Source organism: Podarcis tiliguerta (assembly GCF_965153285.1).
Source record: "Podarcis tiliguerta genome assembly, chromosome: 11".
Classification (NCBI taxonomy): Eukaryota; Metazoa; Chordata; class Lepidosauria; order Squamata; family Lacertidae; genus Podarcis; species Podarcis tiliguerta.
In genome coordinates this window covers 60,211,672-60,233,819 of record NC_139544.1, presented here as the reverse complement: position 1 = coordinate 60,233,819, position 22,148 = coordinate 60,211,672, and the positions used below count along the sequence as shown (strand labels likewise).

At 47.1% G+C, this 22,148-nt stretch overlaps 1 protein-coding gene across 1 annotated transcript; it reads left to right on the top strand.

Annotated features, from left to right (window-relative positions):
* The first annotated feature begins 3,256 nt into the window (after positions 1-3,256).
* AQP3 (aquaporin 3 (Gill blood group)) lies at positions 3,257-20,666 on the top strand. Its single transcript, XM_083403176.1, has 6 exons — positions 3,257-3,464; positions 14,679-14,805; positions 15,426-15,563; positions 16,574-16,692; positions 17,221-17,438; positions 18,450-20,666. The coding sequence occupies exons 1-6, from the start codon at positions 3,357-3,359 to the stop codon at positions 18,634-18,636; spliced, it is 897 nt and encodes a 298-aa protein (XP_083259302.1). The 5' UTR covers positions 3,257-3,356; the 3' UTR covers positions 18,637-20,666.
* The last annotated feature ends 1,482 nt before the right edge of the window (positions 20,667-22,148 follow it).

The following is a 22,148-nucleotide window of genomic DNA, read 5'->3' as shown; positions in this document are numbered from 1 at the left end:
GCATAGCTGTCAAAGTTTCCCTTTTTTAAAGGGAAATTCCCTTATTCCGAATAGGATTCCTCGCAAGAAAAGGGAAAGTTGACAGCTGTGATCCAATGTCTTCAACAAGCAGGAATCAAGTACCGATGGGGCTTCCCCTTTCGCCTCATTGTAACAGCTGACACAACACAGCACACGGCCACCAACATACCTGAAGCCCTGCAACTACTGGAGAACCTCAGACTTAACCCTCCACCAGAATGGCAACCATCAGACCCACCGAACGACAACCAAGATGAAAATACAGTGAACAGGAGAAAGAAGAAACAACAGAAACGACATGACAACGCAAACCAAGACAGTCAAGTACCACTCACAGAACAGCCCTGCCGAACACACAACAAAAGACCATGAACCAACCTCAGCTAAACCCACACACCACAGATTGATAAACCTGCAACATCAACTACTGCAGGTTCAGTCAAATGTGATAAACAGCTGCCCAGTTTAGATCATCTGGTGCCAAAGTTTGAATTTCTAGCCAGAGACCATCAGAAGTCCTGCATGGGTCTTGAACCTGGAATTTTGGAAGCAGAGCCCATGTCACTTGCTCCTTGCAGTGACATGGCAGTTCCGTGGTAGATCACCTGCTTTGCTTGCTGAATGTCTCAGGTTCAGTCTCCTAGCCTCTCCAAGCAGGGATGGGAACATCCCTTGTCTAAAAACCAACCCTGTTGACTTGTCAGACTTGGCAGTTTCCTATGGTGAGAACATAACTAGGAATCTGCTGCAGAGGGCCAGAAATTGCAGCTGAGGCTCTCTGCCCTCTTATCCCAGACATATGGAAACCTGCTCCCAGCTCCGTACATGCACAGAGAAGTTCTTTATAATTAACCATTATGTTCTGGTACAGTCAAATGTTGGTTGTCGAACGTAATCCGTTCCGGAAGCCCGTCCATCTTCCGAAACGTTCGACAACCAAATTGCAGCTTCCAATTGGTTGCAAAAGCTTTCGCCATTATGTAGAAGCCGTGTCGGATGTTCAGCTTCCAAAAAACATTTGCAAACTGGAGCATTTACTTCCGGGTTTTCAGCATTTGGGAGACGAAAGGTTCCAAAATGAAGGTGTTTGGGAATTGAGGTTTGGTTGTATTCAAATGAGGCTCTGGGTCATAGTTCTCGGCTTAAATGATACAGAAAATAGCCAGGGGTTTAAGTTTCTGTTTCCTTCCTCTCTTTTTACATTGCTGTGCAACATCTTTCGAAATGACCAGGATGAAGGAATTGAGGGGGATGCTCATCAAATTTGCAGATGACACCAAACTGGGAGGGATAGCTAATGCCGCAAAATACAGATTCGGGGTACAAAATGACCTTAATGGATTGGTGAACTGGGCCCAAACTAACAAAATGCATTTCAACAGTGACAAATGTGAGGTTCTACACTTAAAACCAGCTGTGCAAATATAACATGAGAAGCATCTGGCTTGCCAATAGTGCATGTGGAAAGGATCTAGGGGTCTTGGTGGACCACAAGGTAAACATGAGCCAACAGTGTGATGTAGCAGCAAAAAAGCTAATGCTATTCTAGGCTGCATCAACAGAAGTATAGTGTCCAGATAAAGGGAAGTTATAGTACCTTGGTCAGACCTCACCTGTAGTACTGTGTCCAGTTCTGGGCACCACAATTGAAGAAGGATGTTGACAAGCTGGGATGTGTCTACAATTCTATGATTCTTTGATTAATTTGCACCCCCCATGAATCTGGTTTGTGATCCTGAACACTAAGGAAGATGACGCAGTCCTTTGAAAATGTGTCAGGCAGAAGGAGATAACTACCTGGAGCTACTGAGCATTTCAAGCAGAACTTTTCCAAAGAACAGAGCAAAAATTATTTATCCTGCTGCGGAAGAGGTAATAGAATCATATGATTGAAGACTTGGAAGGGACACAAAGGTAAGGTTACCAGATGTCCCTGTTTCCCAGGGACAGTCCCTGGATTCACAAATCAGTCCCCATACAAAATCCATTGAAGTTGAAAAGTGTCCCCGGATTCATTGTAAAAAATCTGGAACCTTACACAAAGGGCCATCTAGTTCAACTCCCTGCGAGGCAGAAATCACAACTAAGGAACCCCCAACAGCATTCTGCTGCCAAACAGCTCTGACAATCCATCTAGTCAGAATCTCCTTTCTTGCCTTTAATCCATTGGTTCGGGTCCAATCCTCAGGAGCAACAGAAAACAGGTTTGCTCCATCTTCCATATGACAGCCCTTTAGATATTCGAAGAGGGCTGTCGTGTCAACTATCAGTCTCCTCTTTTCCAGGCTAAACATACCCAGCTCTTTCAACCATTCCTCATCAGGCTTGGTTTCCAGACCCTTCACCACCTTGATCTCCCTCCTCTGCACACCTTCCAGCTTATCAATATCCTTCTTAAATTGTGGTGCCTGGAACTGGATGAAGGACTCCAGGTGGGGTCCGAACAAGACAGAATAGAGCAGCCACCAAGACCGTATAACACCGGTCCTGAAAGACCTACACTGGCTCCCAGTATGTTTCCGGGCACAATTCAAAGTGTTGGTGCTGACCTTGAAAGCCCTAAAGGCCTCGGCCCAGTATACCTGAAAGAGCGTCTCTACCCCCCATCGTTCTGCCCGGACACTGAGGTCCAGCTCCGAGGGCCTTCTGGCAGTTCCCTCGCTGCAAGAAGCAAAGCTACAGGGAACCAGGAGGAGGGCCTTCTCAGTAGTGGCACCTGCCCTGTGGAATGCCCTCCCACCAGCTGTCAAAGAGATAAACAACTACATGACATTTAGAAGACATCTGAAGGCAGCCCTTTTTAGGGAAGTTTTTAATGTGTGACATTTTAATGTATTTTTAATCTTTGTTGGAAGCTGCCCAGAGTGGCTGGGGAAGCCCAGCCAGATGGGCAGGGTATAAATATATTATTATTATTATTATTATTATTATTATTATTATTATCATCATCATTATTATTTCCCTTGATCTGGAGGGCGCCAGGTTGGCAAACACAGTGCCACTGGTGGAATGGGTTGAATCAGTTGGGTTGTGGTTTTAACTGCACATGAGTAATACTACTGGAGGGGGTGGAGCAGAGGAGCTAGCAAAACCGCCCACTCAGCCTTACGCTGTCAAGAAAAAAAGGAAGGAGGAGTGGGAGAAATTGCAGTTGAAGATAAGTTGGTGAGGGTGGAGTTTTTCAGGGGAGGTGTGTCCAGGATTCCTCTCCCTTTCTGCACGTTTATAAGGCGAGGCAGGTCTGCTCCAGAGCTACAGAGAGCCAAGCTTGGACAGCTGAGAGGGACTCTTGCTCAACTTGACACAGAAAGCGGAGAAGAGACCAGGCAGAGGTCATGGGACGGCAGAAGGACCTTCTCTCAGCCATCGGCTTGAGGCTGCGGATCAGGAATAGACTCATCCGTCAGGCCCTGGCTGAGTGTCTGGGAACCTTGATCCTGGTGGTAAGTGGATTTTGGGGGAGCAATGGGCTTGGGAGACAGGAGAAGTTTTGGATTTATTGTATTGCACAGATGTAAGAGCCCAGATTCAGCTTCTCAGAAAAGTTGCTGGATAGTTTGTTGAGTGGTGATTCTGTGTGGTTAAAAAGGGGTTGGCAGAAATTTTGCCTCTGCACAACTGCTTTTAATGGGATGTTTAGCAACAGAAATTTACCCTTTTTTGTGTCCTGGTGGAGGGGGTTGTCTTCAGAAACTAGGGAGGAATTGGAAATAAAACACTTTCAAAGGTCAAAATGTCTTGGAACAGGAAAGGTTTTGAGTTACACAGAACGGCAGCAAACAGGCTTGAAGCATTCTGTGTAATCTGAAAGCCTGCATGTTCACACAGCCAGCCAAATTGACTCTCCAAAAAGATAGAACTGCAGGCAAGTTTGCATTTTTTACAAGGTACGCTGTAATCTCTCCCCGCAGCACCTCAAGCCTATGAATTCACATGCAGAAATCTACAGTTAATATTCATAGGAGCAATGTCTCGTTTTCACAATAGCCTTGTAAGGTATGCCCTCCTCATAAAATCCCATTTCACAGATTGAGAACTGAGTCTAAGTGACTTTGCCAACCTGGTGCTCTCCAGAGGTTTTGGACTACAACTGTAACCAGCACAGACAGAGTTCAAAACAACTGGAGGCCACGAGGTTGGTAGAGGCAGTTTTAGGTGTGCACTTATACTGTGAAAGTGGCCGCCACTTTTTGAGGGTGCCAACACCAGCAGTAGCTCCTGGCTGAGCAAGCCTTCAGTGGCAAAATTACGCTTTGCTCTGCATCGTAAGCGAAAGAACCCCAAGTGCTTGCCCAGTTCGAAAGCACGTCAAAGTGCAAGTAGATAAATAGGTACCACTCTGGCGGGAAGGTAAACGGCATTTCCGTGTGCTGCTCTGGTTCGCCAGAAATGGCTTAGCCCTGCTGGCCACATGACCTGGAAGCTGTACGCCGGCTCCCTTGGCCAATAAAGCGAGATGAACGCCACAACCCCAGAGTCGGCCATAACTGGACTTAATGGTCAGGGGTCTCTTTATCTTTACCTATGTAAATCTCACATGTAACTTGCAATAGCCCAGCTTGGCTCTTTTCTTTTCCAAAATGCACGAGGCAGCTATACTGTCAGAACCTGCAACCCACCCCAAACCAAACAACCCCCCCAAAAAAATCTTAGGAACTGTAGTTTTTAAGGGTGCTGAGAAATGTAGCCCTGTGGAGAAATAAACTACAGTTCCTCACATTCTTGGGAGGGGGAAAGTGTGGTTTACATGTGCTTTAAGTGTACGGTGTATAAGTAGCCTGAAACACAGAATATCTATGGGTTGTTGTTTTTTTTAAAAAAACTTCTTTTAAGTTTGCCGCTGTGAAATAGGGAAATACCATTGCAGAAACGGCTCAGCAGTTTTTCAAGGCAAAGGCTCTCCAAGACTCTGAGCATCTGGGAGCTGTTGCTTAGCTGCATCCCTGTTTTAAAATCATAAAAAAAACCAGAGAAGTGGCTTCCAGATGACCTGCTCCTTGAGCATTCCTCCCGATTCGCTTGCCCAAAGTCTGCTGGGTAGAGAGGTGGTACGGCGTCAGCCGCTGATGGAGCATTTGTTCTGAAGTATTTGCAGGGAGGTTAGACATTGTTGCATTAAGTGAGCATCATCCTGTGCTTTCCAGTGCATTTCCCTCCCTTCCCTTCCCTCGTCTCCAAAAACCTTACCTTTTTGTGGGAATTGGACTTGTTTTGCTCAAATGGCACAACGTTAATTTGCTGGCAGGTGACTGAAAACCCACCCGAAAAGAGCGGCAGCCTGGAATTGTCTAGAGATGGGGATTCTGTGGAAATAGGTTGTCTGAAAACCCCCGATGTGTGTAGTTTGTGTGGTCAGTGCTGTTGGCTTTCCCTGTTGGGTGTGGTGGGTGTTTTCAGAGGTGTGTGTGTGTGTGTCTGACTTGCCATTGTCGACACAAATGTTCACAATTATCACAGCCCCAGTTGACTGCTGTGCCTCTCTGCTGGGAATGTGAGATTGGTCTGAATGGGTTTTACTTTGAGAGAAGGGATAGCTGGCCTAAGAATGCCTTACTTGCTGCTGGTACCTCGGCACTTAACTATTCAATTTATAGAAGGTCTAACATTGAGGAAGCTCTTTGATCGAACTCCTGGGATCTCTAGGAAGGGCTAGAAGAGATCTGAAACACTGGAGAGCTGCTGTCCATTTCAGCTTCAAATTCCTCCTTTCAGCTCGCTCTGTCCCCACCCTCCAATGTGCTGGAGGGTTGTCACACTCACCAAGCACTGATGCATACCTCATTCCAAAAGCTGGAGAGAGATTCCCAGCTATCAGGACCCTGCCATTCTCCCCCATCGGCCAGCTCCCACCAGCCACCGGGTATTATTCGGTAACAAGCCCTCCTGCACAGGAATGTCTGGTCAGAAGCGTTAAGAATAAAATTATCTTCCATCTACCCCTGGGCTGAATTCCTGAAGGCCAGAGGTCTTGGGCTGTTGTAGCACAACTCTGCGGTAGAACCCCTGTCATTTCACTGCGACCTGAGTATACCTTTTCCATCTTCTAGCTTCTTATTTTTCAACTCCATTGACAGCTCCCTTCTACCCCTCTCATTTTAGCCATCTATTACCGGCTGCAATCGATTTTCATCAGGCACCAGCTCTCACCACTGTACTGCACTGTCTTGTTGGAAACCCAGCCAGATGGGCAGGGTAGAAATAAATTATTATTATTATTATTACACCCATGCAAATCTGCCATCTTGTACATGGCAATTTACTGGATAACTTTTTAAAAACCCAAACCCAAGCAGACAGACCCCTGCCCCGCAAAGGTTACAATTTAAAGTTTCACAGATCAGACATGGGGAACGGAGGGAAGGATGGAAAAGGCAAGGGCTAACTAATGATTTCGTGAGAAGCCTTTAAAATGGCATTAAAGAGGGAAGTCACTGTGTATAATTTCTCTATATGTATGCCCAGACTTCAGAGGGAATGGGAGGAGCTGTGTGTTACGAGATCCTTCAGAGGGCTGGGAACGAGGAAGCGTTTTCAAAGTGTCTTGAAGATCATCTGATCCGTTCCCAAGTTCAGCTTTCGTGGCAGAACGCCAGAGAAGCCCTTATAGCATTTAGCTGAGGGAAAACCAGAGCTGTAAATTTAATTGATTTGAGCGAAATCCAAACCATGTCTCCTTAGTAGTAAATCTCTTTGAATTCAACCGTGGGGCTTACTTCCGGGTAAATGGGGTTAGGACCACAGCCTTCGCTGGCTACATTAATCAGTTAGGAAGACCTCTCCAGGGACTGAAAAGACACCTGGAGGAATTAGCCAAAAGATTCCCCTTCATAACGTATTGTTTTAAATGTAAATATTTATTTTTAAATTGCATTATTTTAAATGCAAGTGTTTATTAGGATGCATGAAAATGTGTGCAAATTTAATTATTGGACAGGCCAACCATAGCTGTCAACTTTCCCCTTTTTTTAAAGGAAAATTCCCTTATTCTGAATAGGATTCCTCGCAAGAAAAGGGAAAAGTTGACAGCTATGAATCCAACCCAAAGCAGTTTACTCTGAAGTAAGCCACACTCTGTTCAGTGGGGCTTCCTCCCAGAGAAGCATGCATAGGATTGCAATCTTAGACTGAAATCCTAGGAGGAGTTAGCACAACGAATGCACCAAATGAATGCAGATCCAATACAGATTTAAAAGCTGCCTTTCCTCCCACCCCCAAGTTCCCCCTCTATTTTCGTGGCTCCTTCACTCATTCACTTCACATCCACTTTGCCCCAGGCAGTGGTGATGATCTGCACCATGATGGCTGGTTGTGGGCTGGGACTGGGAAACCTTCTGGGCTGAGCCAGGAGCAACTTTCAGGCTGACCATTAGGTCCAGTCATGGCCGACTCTGGGGTTGCGGCGCTCATCTCGCTTTATTGGCCGAGGGAGCCGGCGTACAGCTTCCGGGTCATGTGGCCAGCATGACTAAGCCGCTTCTGGTGAACCAGAGCAGCGCACGGAAATGCCGTTTATCTTCCCACCGGTGTGGTACCTATTTATCTACTTGCACTTTTATGTGCTTTCGAACTGCTCGGTTGGCAGGAGCTGGGACTGAGCACCCTGTCGCGGGGATTCGAACCGCCGACTTTCTGATCAGCAAGTCCTAGACTCTGTGGTTTAATCCACAGCACCACCCACATCCTGAGCCTTTTATACCTTGGGCCAAAGTTCCTCCTCCTCCTCTGGGGGCCCAGCTTGGTGGGGCTGAGGAGCAGGAAGGGGGAAGAGGCTGGCCGTGGGGTGTGGCGCCCTGGGCCAAGCAGGAGGCCCCCATAGCTGCTTGTCTCGAGGAGCCATCAGGCCCCAGCTGCTCTCTTTATCAGCTCCTCGCAGGCAGCAGAACCAGGCACTGAGCACACAGTCCGGGAGACGCCCTGGAAGCTCACAGCCTGAGAGCCATTTTGCAGGGGCAAAACACACCCCACAGACCCATTTAGACCCATTGCACAGATGAGGGTGCAATGGGAGCCGTAAGGGAAATGTCCTGGGTGATGCAAACCCAGAGCTCCTCTCAACGAGCCCCAAAAGGGGGGGGGGGTGTCTAGGATTGGCAGGACTCTGGGGGAAGAGGGGCTGGAGTCTGGCTTGAAAGAGGGGGGCAGTGGTTTGTGGGGAACTGGGCCGGCCAGGAGGAAAGAGTCGGAGGCAGGGGAAGCTTCAAAGCTGGAGGAAGAGGAGGAGGAAGAAGAGGCCAGGGGCTTCCTCACCCCCTTCTGCATCTCAACTCTCTCAGAACCAGGAGAGGACTGAACAGGATTATTGGGGGTAAATTACCCTTGCAATTTCCACCCAGAGACAGGAGGCAAAGGGCTTCACTCGCAGTTCGTCTCAATACAAAAATCTCCAAATGGGTCCAAACTTCAATGCCTAAAACTCCTGGTAGAGGACAAGGATTTAGAGATCACACTCAGGGTGGCCAAATTCTGTGCGACTGCCATAAAACTCAGGGAACAAGCTGTCCTACCAAAATGATTAAGGTTTTAGTGATCAAGATTTAATATATATATTTTAATTGACGCTATAGCTGAATTGTCTCTGTTATACCCAATTGCAATTCAATGGATTCCTGTTGTGTTTTATTATTTCCCTGATATTGTCAGTGAGCCGGAACTGGTCTGTGGCCGTAATAATAAAGTTCAATTCAATTCAATACCTGGCTCTCGCTCTGGCATGGATTGTGGGAGGCGGGGAGGCGCTGAGTGCAAAGCGCTTTGCCTGCTGGAAACCCTCCTTAAGAAGCTGAGATTCTCCTCCACCACCAATGCAGAGAGACTTCTGAGTAAACGTGTAAAACTCTGTGTGGTAATCTCAACTGGGGTTTCTTAAAGTCGTAGTGAGAACTTCAGCTTTTTCTGCAGTGAGAACTTTCACTCCTGTACGCCTTAGGGAATTCCTGCTTCTCAGAAAACGCTTCCATCAGTGCCAGGTTTAATAAATTAATCTCAACACGCCCTGCAATCATTCAAGATCCATATCAAATCTTCATTAGAGCAAAGGAAGCCTGCAAAAGCCTGCAGGTGAAACAGTCCACACACACACACACCGCAACGCTCCAGGGATTTGCTTTCAACAGGGAAACAGCTTCCATCGGAGTGTTTTTAAATGAGTAATAATATATAAGGAGTGTGGAGCTACAGGAAGATGAACTTTAGCAGGGACTAGTAGGCTCCGAAACATCTGCACAAGAGGCAGTAACTGTTGGGCAAGGTCTCTCTACCTGGAGGGCTTGTTATCTACCTGCTGGTACACACCCATCCGGCTCGACAGGGCAGGGCAGTTGAGCACACAGCAGCCCCAATAAAATGGGACCCAAACCCCTGGAAGGAAAGAGAAAGTGGCCACTTCGAGAGTGGCATAAACTTGCAAAACAGCAGGGAGAAATGCCCCGTTGCAAAAGCCGCCTTGTTGCGTGAGGCCAAACCAGAGCGTTACGCACACAACGTGCAATTTTGTCGCCTTCTGCTGTGATCTTGATCTGGATGCAACTATGCTGGGTATTTGCATCAATAAGAAAGTTATAGAATCACAGATCTATAGAGTTGGAAGGGACCCTGATGATCATCTAGTCCAACCCCCTGCGATGATGATGATGATGATAATTTATTTATACCCCGCCCATCTGGCTGGGTTTCCCCAGCTACTCTGGGTGGCTTCCAACAGAATATTAAAATACAATAGTCTATTAAACATTAAAAGCTTCCCTAAACAGGGCTGCCTTCAGATGTCTTCTAAAAGTCTGGTAGTTGTTGTTCTCTTTGACATCTGGTGGGAGGGTGTTCCACAGGACGGGTGCCACTACCGAGAAGGCCCTCTGCCTGGTTCCCTGTAACTTGGCTTCTCGCAGGGAGGGAACCGCCAGAAGGCCCTCGGCGCTGGACCTCAGTGTCCGGGCAGAACGGACAGAACAACCCCTGACAGATGGGCCATCCAGCCTCTGTTTAAAATTGAATGTTTTTAAATGAACGCACCACCTTCCAAACGGGTCAGTTCCACTGTCGAACGGCCCTTGCCACCAGAAAGTTCCCCTCAATGTTTAATCGAAATCTCCTTCCTTGTCATTTGAATCCGTTGTTTGGGCAGCTGTGCCTGCGTGGGAACACCAGTGCAGCTCTCTGCAGGACTTGCTGTGCTGAATTGCAGCTGCATGGGTGCAGAACTTATGCATCAGCAGAACTTATGAGATTGCACCTCTCTGAGGGTCCTGTGCTGTGCAGCTGATCCCTAACCTCTTCTCCCCTCAAATCTTGGGGCGCTGGCCTGTTTGCATTGCCAGATGCTGTGCTTTGTTCTCTGGTGGCGAACACTATCCGCTTCTGAGCCAGATGCAGGGATAAAGTCCTGCCTGGAAGTCGCTTCTTAATCCGCCGCTCTCTTTTCCTGCCTTTGCTAAAGTGGTCCAGATCTTTTGTAGTGACATCTGGAAGAAAGTTTTTTTTAAAGGGGGGAAGAGAGTTCAAAGGTGGAAGGCAAACATCTGGGATTTCCCTCCCCACCAAAGCTGCTTGTCGTTAAGACAGTGATCTGAAGGTGGCTTCCTAACACGGAGGAAGTTGGAGGCAGCGATGCTTCCGAATGCCAGTTTCTGGAAACCACAAGAGGGGAAATTGAGCTCTTGTGCTTGGCTTGCAGGCATCTGGTTGGCTACTGTTGGAACAGGATACGATTGGCCTGATCCAGCAGGATCCTCTCCTTATGTTCTTATGATATGATTTACCGTATTTTTCGCTCTATAAGACGCACCAGACCACAAGACGCACCTAGGAAAACAAGAAAAAAAATATTCTGAATCTCAGAAGCCAGAACAGCAAGAGGGATCGCTGTGCAGTGAAAGCAGCAGCAATCCCTCTTGCTGTTCTGGCTTCTGGGATAGCTGCGCAGCCTGCATTCGCTCCATAAGACGCACACACATTTACCCTTACTTTTTAGGAGGGGAAAAGTGAGTCTTATAGAGCAAAAAATACGGTATCCCAGACTTGCTCTCACTCATGCCATTTGGACTTTTTACTGTGGTCACAGAGAGATTGAGGCATCTCATTCAAGAGCAGAGATTTGCGCGCGCGCGCGCGCACACACACAGAAAGAGAGAGAGAGAGAGAGAGAGAGAGAGAAGTTTTCTCTCCTCAATTTAGTCCCCAGATCCGATGCACTATGACAGCTTCAACTATCCTGGTGGTCTCCAGACCCTCCATCTGCCCTGATTTCCAGGGACAACCGTGGAATTACAGAAGCCATCTCTGTTTGTAATTTCATCCCCAAAAGTCCTGCTTTTCGATGTCCCTCTTTTCCCTGGAGAAATGTTGGAGAGGATGCTATCAGCCTCAGCCAGCCTGGCCACAGGAGCGGTAATCAAATACACCTGGAGGGCACAGGTTGGGGAAGATTGCATTGTGCAGGTGGCAGGCTTGGAAGGTTTTTCTTCCAACCCATCCTCTTCCAAAGGTTAAAGAAACTCGCAGTTGTACTCAAATCTGCTTACTTTAAAAGAGATTTTCTTTTAGCCAATCCGAAAAGGTTTGCGCTTCTGTTCACTTGCACCAAAGCCCCACCCCCTGAAATGACTTGAGCAGCATAGCAGCGCAGGAAGAACACAGGAAGCTGGCTTCTTCTGAGCTGCGCCATTTAGTTCAGTATTGTCTGCACGGACTGGCAGCAGTTATCTGGGCCATCGGGCAAGGTTTTCTCCCAGGCCTCTTTGGCGAAGCCAGGGATTAAGCCTGCGACCATCCGCATGCAAGGAAGAGGCTCTGCCACTGAACTATGGCCTTCTCCAGCTGCAACACACTGGCCACCAGCAGAGATTTGCAGAATATGTGCTGCATCCGTCACCGGTGGCAAGCAAAGCCCTCTTGTTCCAGGGCGCCAGCTTTTTAAACTTTAAGGTGAACTGATCTCCCACCTCCTCTTTGCGTGAAGGGATCTCCTCGCTAGGAGCTCAGAACCTCTGTTCCTTTAAATGTCAGCCTTTCGTGTTTTTATCTGGGTGTTTGTGACGGATGGCCTAGCTGACTGATTTTGGCAGGTTGGATTAGCATTAGCTGGTATTTGCTGTTGTTTACGCACCGCAACAAAGGAGAGCTGTGAACAGAGGAGGCTTGGCTGTTTTTCAAAAAGAGCAGCGCTGAAGAAAGGCTAACACAGACGGATCTGGCCCATGGGGCCGCTCTCCCTTGGGCAGTCCTCCTGTCAATCACCAGGGAGGGCTCATCCACACTTGCATGTGGCCCATGTTTTATTCTCTTTGTCCTGAATGAGAGGTTTTTCCTTCGCCTTGCCGCTTTCCCAGGGAAAACCCACTGCTGAATCGGAACAAATGTCAATCTTCAGAAAACCCGACTGATGTCTGTGATGATTCAGAAGTAAACAGTGGGCTTTCCTGGAGGAAATGGTGCAAATGAAAAACCTCTTGCATGGGAAAGTGGAATTGTGGATGAAGGAGAGCTGTCCTTTCTCTTCCTGATGCTTTTTACATGGAAAAACACTCTGATAAATTGTGCCCTAAATTGCGAAAATGGGTGGCAAACAATTTGGGGTGCCATTTAGACTTTGCACCCCAGGCTCCGTAAATCTCTGGGCTGACCCCCTACTCTGGGACAAAAGTTTCCTGTGTGCTTTTAGCATAGCTGTCAACCTCCCCCTTTTCTTGCGAGGAATCCTATTCAGAATAAGGGAATTTCCCTTTAAAAAAAGGGGAAACGTTGACAGCTATGGCTCTTAGCAACATTGGCCTCAGGAGGAAATAAGTTTCAAGAAATGCGGGGTTTTGTGGCCTGTCAGTCACTCCTTTTAATCTCCATCTCTCACCTTCCACTATGTGAGGCCGTTCTCTCATTCAAGGTCTCGGAGCCTCGAGATTTGACAAAAGCCTTGAGCAACTCCGACTGAGCCAGGTTTCATTGTTCAAAAGAATCCAGTTTTCCCGGAAGCTTTGAATCGGCCCCTGTTGCTGCGGTTAAGGCTGGTTTGCAAAGGGTGTTTGCGCTTCATGCTTCGTCACCTTGACCTCCCTCGCAGGGAAGTTGTGACTTTGGGCGATAACATTCTTTCTGGGCTAGTCGAACATACACACTGCAAAGACTTGTGTGTGTGTGTGTGTGTGTTTGTCCTATACTGATTCAGAGGTCATAGGACAAAGTTGAAGGACAAATAACCCTTCAGAGCTCTTTGTGTCCAACAAGGAGCAGAAAAACAGAGAGAGGGGGGGAACCACTTTGTCTGTTTAAGGAAGGGGAGGAACCCTAATCATAAAGGCAAACAGAGGACTGGCTTGCATAATGCAGAAATAAAAGTTCTTTTCTGTAGGCACGCTGATAAACTTATCCATTATGCTGTGCATACAGCGTACTTCAAAATCACTAAAGTCCACATTCTGTGCCAAGCTAATCGAAACTGTGCAGCAGGAAATGTGGAATTATGCAGCCTGTTGTGACTGAAGAAATTCAGCTCTTTTGCTTGGTTATTCTACTGTCCATCTTGAGATTTTTGGATTGAAGCTTTGCTAACATATATGGCATGTGTGCCAATCAGATGGCCGGATCCTGTGTCTCAAATATCATGCATATATTGTTTTATACCCAGCCGTTGATTCTGTTGTCAGCAGCTGTTGAAGCCCACCTGCCATGTGGGTTGTGCGATAATGTGGCAGAATGATAATTCATTCCAAGCTGAGTTAGGCTGCAGTTCTTGGATGTTCTGTGTTTCCCCCCTGGTGCTTTTAGTGGGACTGAGGATGCAACATTGTCTAGCCTCCCTGAAAGTAGAGACATTAAGCAGACATTCTTGTCTGATTTCCCCACAAACAAGTTAAGGTGAATGCTCAATACACAAGTATCTGGAAGTACCCTAGAATTTTTGGATTTCTGAAGATCTACATGATTCGTGGCTCAGCGGATTGACACAAATGTTTTTCTATTTCTGAATTGTGATATTTTGGAGGATATTTAAATCCATAGCTCTAGATCCAACCTACAGGCTACTAATCAAAACAACAAGATCAACAATATATTTAAATCCATGTGAGAGATCAACTTCTCTTATGGCACTTTTGTAGTGCATAGATGCAAAAGAGGAATCTTGGTTTGGTTTTGATTTTGAATCTTCAGCCTGCCTTCATTCCAAGTTTGCAAAAGTTGCGCTAGCCAGCAAACCACCAGCTAATTCAATAGACTGTCTTGCCCCACCTGCATGTTACAGGTGGGCTGTCCTTCCTTTATCATTTTTAAAACACCACTTATAAGCATTTTAAAAAACTAAACAAAAACAACAACTACACAAATTCCCCAATGAAATCAGAGCCAACAATTTACATTTTGAAAAACTGCTCCAGGACAGAAGGCATGAGTTAGTGACATCACTGCTTCCAGCCAATCAGTGCTGTGCACAACCAACTTCCGCTGTAAACACTCTAAACTGGGTTCTTCTAAGCTCAGTTTAGGATGGAAGGTTGTACACCTGAGAATGTGGTTAGTGAACATCTGCAGCAGGATCACCTCTTAGAATGCCTGAAGAATAGAAAAGGAAATCACTGGGTGCCTTTCATAAAGTAAAGTTATATTTTGGTGCTGCTAGAGGATGTGATCCACCAAACTGGGTTTGACCAGGATTTTTTTCCTCCTTTCAGGTGTTTGGTTGTGGTTCAGTGGCCCAGTCTATACTCAGCGGTGGAAAAAGCGGACAGTTCTTGACCATCAACCTGGCTTTTGGCTTTGCTGTGACTCTTGGAATTCTGATCGCTGGACAGATCTCTGGTATGTGCCTGAACTTTATGATAGGACACAGATTTGGCCACAGTTGACTAAGGACCTCCCATTGTAAAATTTAGGTCCGCCTGAATCTTACTGTCTGTGAGTAGGTATTCCCTTCGCCTTCCAGGAACTGAGAGCAGCACCTGAAGGCTGCAGCCATGGCTCACCTACTTGGGAGGAAACCTCACAGGATATGGACTTAGCATGGATTTATCTTATTCTAAAGCAGACATGCATTTAAATTTAAGTCATGTGTGATGAGAGAACTCTTGCGCAGTAGCTTACTTTGCATAATTGAGGCTGGGGTTTAAGTGGTTTAAATTAGACATAAATTAAACTTGCTCCAGCTTTGCATTACCCTGAAACAAACTTGTCCTCTTTCCAAGAAGCAACCTTTGCGTCAAGACTTTGACATGTTTAGTCATGTCACAAGAAGGATCCCTGATCCTTGGAGGGTTGCACCACCTACGAGATGTCCCCAGTAATATGAGCAGCCTTAGAACCATAGAATTGTACAGTTGGAGGGGTCACCTAGCCTAACTCCTTCTGCCGTGCAAAGCCCTCTCCATCTTATGCGTGCCTGGAAACAAAACAACCCCCGTAACCATGGCATTTTTCCACAGGTGCCCATTTGAACCCTGCTGTCACCTTCGCCATGTGCCTTATGGCCCGGGAACCTTGGCTCAAGTTGCCTATTTATTCCTTGGCACAAACCATCGGGGCATTCCTAGGAGCGGGCATCGTCTTCGGCTTGTACCATGGTAAGTGAGCAAGCGCATGGGTTGAGCATGTCTTCCCGAGCCTCTGGAACCTACCGTTCCTTCTGACTTAGATCTGGAATGGTAATGGGGACTAGAAATCAACACAGTTCCTTCTTAAGAGTTTTAGGACATGGCAGTTTAATTCAGGGCAGGAATTACCGTATTTTTCGCTCTATAAGATGCACCAGACCATAGGACGCACCTAGTTTTCGGAGGAGGAAAACAAGAAAAAAATATTCTGAATCCCAGAAGCCAGAACAGCAAGAGGGATCTCTGCTTTCACTGCGATCCCTCTTGCTGTTCTGGCTTCTGGGATAGCTGCGCAGCCTGCATTCGCTCCATAAGACTCACACACATTTCCCTTTACTTTTTAGGAGGGAAAAAGTGCCTCTTATAGAGCGAAAAATACGGTATTTTGCATCATTTCTCCTCTGGTCTGGTGGGGCTTCTCTTTCCTTTGGTGGGCAGGCAAAGTGAACAGTGTTTAGATCTTGGCCCTAGAGGGGGAATAACCCAGTTTCCATAGAACCGTACAGACCTCAACATTAGAATGAGGGAATCAAGAACAGCTGCAACTGAGCTGAAGGTCACATTGAGGTCCTGTTGCCTTTAATGTTGAGACTTTGCCTAGAGTCTCCCCAGTTAGTGCACTGGGATTCAGGGATGGGGAATTTCCTGTGGTCCTGTTGGATTCCAACTCCCACTAACCCCAGCTAGCCTGACCAAGGGATGATGGGAGTTGTAGTCCAACAACCTCTTGGGTGTCTGTGATTTTCCGGGTTTAAACATAGATGAATTTTTTTCCACAATAGCCAGCTTTGTTTCTTAAAAACAAATAATTTTTTTAAAAAACCAACCCTTTGGGGGAGCACATCCACACTGTATCCTATCTACTGATCTATCCCCCCTCAAGAGTAAGACTAATCTTCACCATATATTTATGATATAAAGAAACTGGGAATGGTGGCAAGGCTTTGATGAGATGTCTACTTTGTTTCCTTTTTTCCTAGATGCTATTTATGAGTTTGGTGGGAGCCAGCTATTAGTCACCGGTGCCAACGCCACCGCAGGGATATTTGCTACTTACCCTTCAAAGCACTTGACCCCCATCAATGGATTTTTTGACCAGGTAAGATTGGGAAAAAAGAATGGGGAAAAAAGGGACGCGGGTGGCGCTGTGGGTAAAAGCCTCAGCGCCTAGGGCTTGCCGATCGAAAGGTCGGCGGTTCGAATCCCCGCGGCGGGGTGCGCTCCCGTTGTTCGGTCCCAGCGCCTGCCAACCTAGCAGTTCGAAAGCACTCCTGGGTGCAAGTAGATAAATAGGGACCGCTTACTAGCGGGAAGGTAAACGGCGTTTCCGTGTGCGGCTCTGGCTCGCCAGAGCAGCGATGTCACGCTGGCCACGTGACCCGGAAGTGTCTCCGGACAGCGCTGGCCCCCGGCCTCTTGAGTGAGATGGGCGTACAACCCTAGAGTCTGTCAAGACTGGCCCGTACGGGCAGGGGTACCTTTACCTTTACCTTAAGAATGGGAGGGCTTTTGTAAGGCATTCCGAGCCAAAAGAGCCCAAATGCTGTAAGAAGTGCAACAGGGAGACATTTTGAGGTGGAGGAAAACCAGATTCTCATCTCTTCTTCCTTCCCCTTCCCCTTCTCAGTTCATCGGCACAGCAGCCCTGCTCGTGTGTGTCTTGGCTATTGTGGACCCCCACAACAACCCAGTCCCCAAAGGACTGGAGGCTTTCACCGTCGGCTTTGTCATCTTGGTCATTGGAACATCCATGGGCTTCAACTCTGGATATGCCGTCAACCCGGCTCGAGACTTTGGACCCCGTCTCTTCACTGCCATCGCTGGCTGGGGCTCAGAGGTTTTCACGTAAGTTGATGTGCCTTCACAGTAGATCATGGGTGGTCCTCCAGAGGTTGCTAGACTACACCTCCTACCACCCCTGGCCTTGCCCATGGTAGCTTAGGCACGTAAGAGCTGGAGGGCTGGTTCTTCATCCTTGCAGAAAATGTCACCAACAGGACTTGTGTTTGTTTTTATTTAAATTTTCATTCATGAGCAGGGAGCTCGTAATAATGAACTCTGCCTTGGGAACATCACAACTGCTATGTTACAAAGGCTGGTGTTTTGGAGGAGCTATCACATAAATAGGTGCCCTCTAGCCATTTCAGACTCCAGCTCCGATCAGACCCACCTAGCATAGCCAGCGGTCAAGGACGATGGGAATTGTAGTCCACAACTTTGGGGAGGCATCTGAAGCTCAAGCATTTTCAGTGGTTTGGGTTGCTTTTTTTAACTGGGACACGCTGGAGACTTTTATGGGTGGCTTTTGGACTTTGACCCGCCTTCCTAAAATTTGGAGGAGCCTTTAATGATGGAAAGTTAGTGTCTGAGGCTCAATATCCCTGTCAAGACATAGTCCTGGTCTATGCGCCTAGGTAGGATCTGAGGACAATTTAATTGCAAGCAAGGCCTTGGCTGACCTCCTGAGAGATATTTTTGAGGTTGACACCATCCATGGAGTCTCACGTACCAGCTGCCATTGTGAGAGGGAGGAGTTTGGGATTGCTCCATGATGGATGGTTGAGTTATAGAGTGATATTTCCCAATTTTTTGAAAACGTGGAGACATGAAGCTAAATTCCAGGTGTCCTTGGACCTCAGGTCTACTTTTAGGGGGAAAACTGAATTACTAATAGGAGAGGTTGTCACTGGATGGGGAGTGCTTCCTGGGATGGGACAGGCAGTCTCTTCTGAGAGGAGAAATGGGCCTTGAAGCAATTTTGGATAGAATAAAGAGGAGAAGCACACAACCCAGACATGCCAGATTGGCCGACCTTCCTATCTCACCCATCTATTTCCTTGTGTTTGCCTCTCACAGGACTGGCCGGGGCTGGTGGTGGATCCCCATCGTGGCTCCTTTCCTCGGAGCCACAGCTGGCGTGCTGGTCTACCAGCTGATGATCGGTTGCCATGACGAACCGCCTCAGCACCACCTTCACCAACACGAATGCGACGAGGAGGAAGCCGTCAAGCTGTCCAAGGTGAAGCAGAGGGACAATGTTTGAGGCTCCCTGCAGAAGCACGACCACCCCTTGGTGTGCCAATGGACTTTTTTTTGTTACAAAAACCAACCAAAAAACCCAAAAAAAAAAATAAACAAAGGACTGATAGAACCAAAAAGAAGAGAGCAAGACACACAGTTAGGAATTTCTTCTCCTTACACCCATCCCCCCCTACTTTGCCTCTGCTTTCCCCAATTGCTACGCCACCCTTGGTTCATTTGCTTTACAAAGTATGCTGTAAGCTTGAGGATTTGGGGGCTCACTCTGGCTGCACTGGGGAACAGTGTGCGCCACGGAAGTCATCATAGCTGTCAACTTTCAGATTTGAAAATAAGGGATCAGCAGCCTCACCTGTCCCGGGGATAGTCTACGCGATAGCTAACAATCTGGGATAGCAGCGGGAAACGGCGCTGGAATAAGGGAATTTCCCACAAAAAGAGGGAAGGTTGACAGCTATGGAAGTCATTAAAGCGTTAAGGCCTTCGAAGCCTGAATCCTACTTTTCCCAAGTACCAACAACTCCAAACCTCACTCTTGGCTCCCTGACACCCCCTTGCATGCAAGCATCTTGCCAAAGGGGAACACATTTGATGCGGGAACACCTATCTAAATAGTTTTGGGGTGACCAGGTGGGTTAGAGTTAGGAAAAGTATTATGCCATTGCTGCCTATTCCTCCACGGGACAAATCTCTGCAGGGCTGGTGTCATCTCCTGGCTGCCAAGGTGGGGTTACGGGCCTTGCCTGGCCAATCTTTTCCTCAGAACAAGCTATAGCAGAGGAAAGATTTTACGGGCAGGAGTGATTTCGAGCTCCTTTTAGGGATGGGCATGAGAAACCACTGCCTGGAACGTCAACGGAATAAAAAAGACGAGGCGTTGGAAGAACCTGAAGGAAATGTTGGTTTTTATAGGGTGCAAGATTCATCACAGAGGCTCTTTGCTGCATCAAGCTTTGTAAATATAAAGATGTAACGCCTTGTTATGTTCTGTCGCAGCGTCCGGGCTTTGAAAAATGTGTGTGTGTGTTAGAGAGAGAGCATGTAAATTGAGTTTTTACTTCAGGGTGTCTTTTATATATATATATATATCAATGCCCCTTTACACATATCCCTAGTTAGCGAGTTTTCAGCTCCATTCATGCCGGCTACAATTCTACACACTTGAAATCAAGAAGCATAAAGGCCCTTCACTCTCTTGTGGTCTTTTATTGCGATAAACACTAATTCCACCCTAGGCACTCGTTGCAGAAAATGTTGGGATAAAATGGCGCCTGGAACGGTGCTGAATTTATGGCGGTGCCGGCAGTTTCCTCGCACAGGGAGCTGAGCCGAGAGCCCACAAAATAACAATAAATAAATAACAAATTATTGTGAAAATAATAATTTGGGGGGGGGGCGCTGCCAAATTTTGTCCTCGCTCAGGGCACCATATTGCCAAAGTCCGCCCCCGCCAGGAACCTAGAAAGCCAGGAAGCTTGGTCCATCCGCCAATTGTCTGCACTGATTGGCAGCAGCCTTCCAGGACACATTCCCAGCCTTAGCCGGAGATGCCAGGATTCGAACCTGATTCCTACGTGACTCCACTTAGCATTCGTGCCTATGACACAGAGGCATCCCCCGCAGGACCCAACATGGGAGACCTTCTCCGTTTAGCAAAGCAGAGCGGTATTACCTGTTAGGTACACTTTTGGGATGCTCAGAACTGGGCTTCGTCTCACCCTAAGGCTGTTGTTTTGTTGCATGACTCCAATTTATAAGGCAACCAGGTGTCGCTAAAATTTTCTCAATTGTGATTTTAAATAATGCACGGCATTCCTTGGATCGGAACATCGCCCCTCTTGCGGGAGGAATTCCTTCCTGTAAGGAAGGGTAAAAAAACATCAGGCGTGTGCTTCCCACCCAACCCGATTTGATGCATAGCTGCAGTCCGCCGTGTTGCTCCAATAGAATTTGTAATGTCTACACAATTTGTAATGTATTTCCAATTTGTCTTTGTTTTTTTTTAATAAAAATAAATGCAAATATAAATTGTCTCATTACAGTCTTCGGGGTTTCCTTTTTCAGTTGGTCAGTAATAAAAGTTGGTGGAAAATGCAAAAATAAAAAAATAATGCCCAGCAGATTTAAAAACAAAAAACAAACAGACCTGTGCTACTAGATCCCAGAGGCCTGGTGAGATCAACTGATTGGCAGATAGATTGCTGCTTTCTTAGGGTTGCCATATGCCCTCTTTTTCCAGGACACACCTTCTTTTTCGGGAGTAAAATTTCTGTCCGGGTGGATTTTTAAAATTGTCTCTGGCTTTGCTTTTTGGATGAGATTTAGACATAACTGGTGGTTAAAGACTTGCTCTCCTCTTCTTTTCTCCTAACCACTTCAGCAATATATCACAGCTTATATAGCCTACTTATAGTAGGGGTATTTAAAATGAGAGTCATCTTAGCATCCTCATTTTTGCTCTTCAAAACATGGCAACCCTAGCTTTCATAGAACTGTAGAGTTGGAAGGGACCACAAGGGTCATCTAGTCCAACCCCCTGCAATGAAGGAATATTTTCCCCAACGTGGGGCTCGAACCCATGACTCTGAGATTAAGAGTCTCATGCTGCACCGACTGAGCCAAAGGCTCTGATTGGAATGGGCCTGGTGAGCTTCATTTGAGAAAGCATTCCTTGGGAAAGGTGCCACCACAAAGAAGGCCCTGCCTCTGGTAGAAATCAATTCAGTTTTAGAAGCGGATGAAGTGGGTCTCCCTAAGAGAAGGGCCAGAAGGAAGGAGGTGGCCAAACCATGGCTGTGTAAGAGGGGAAAGAAACACTTTATCCATGTCTGGAAGTCCAGTGGTTCATGAGTCAGGCTGCAAGGGAATGACAATGAGACTAAATTGCACAGAGTGCCTAGGTCCTAAACCTCTCAAATGTGTGTCTATACCCGGGAGCCTTCTCTGCACAGAGTGTGGTGTTCTTGTGCATGGAAGATGCAGTCTGAGATGGGATTGTGCATTTTGCAAACAAAACAGCTCTGTGCCACTGCAAAAAAAAATCCCATCGCCTCGAACCATAGGCTACACTACCTGTTGCTGTTGGAGTACTGTTGTGCTCCTGCATAACTGTAATCTCACATAGCCCATGCAAAAAAGATCCCAGGCTGTTCCACCCCTTAGGCTCACAGACCAAGCCTTCTGCTTGCTGGCATTGATAAATTGCCTCTTGCCCAGGCAGGAGATTAGAAAATGGCTGTGCTCCTGGCTTCCCCACACCCTGTTGGAAATGAGTCAAGGCTTTTCCCCCTGACAACGCTGAACTGGAATTTCATATGCTGCATCAGTACCTTTCCCTATTGATATTAATTATAGCAATAGTAATATTGTCTTGGTTATTCTTAAATCACCCTGGTGCATTGTAATGGTTCTAGGGCTTGCTCGTGCGTAAGTTGCCGCCACTCCTGGCTAGGTTACCTGGTTGAACCCTTTCTGTCTGGACAGCCTCAAGTTCCGTGGCTGCCTCAGTCACTGGCA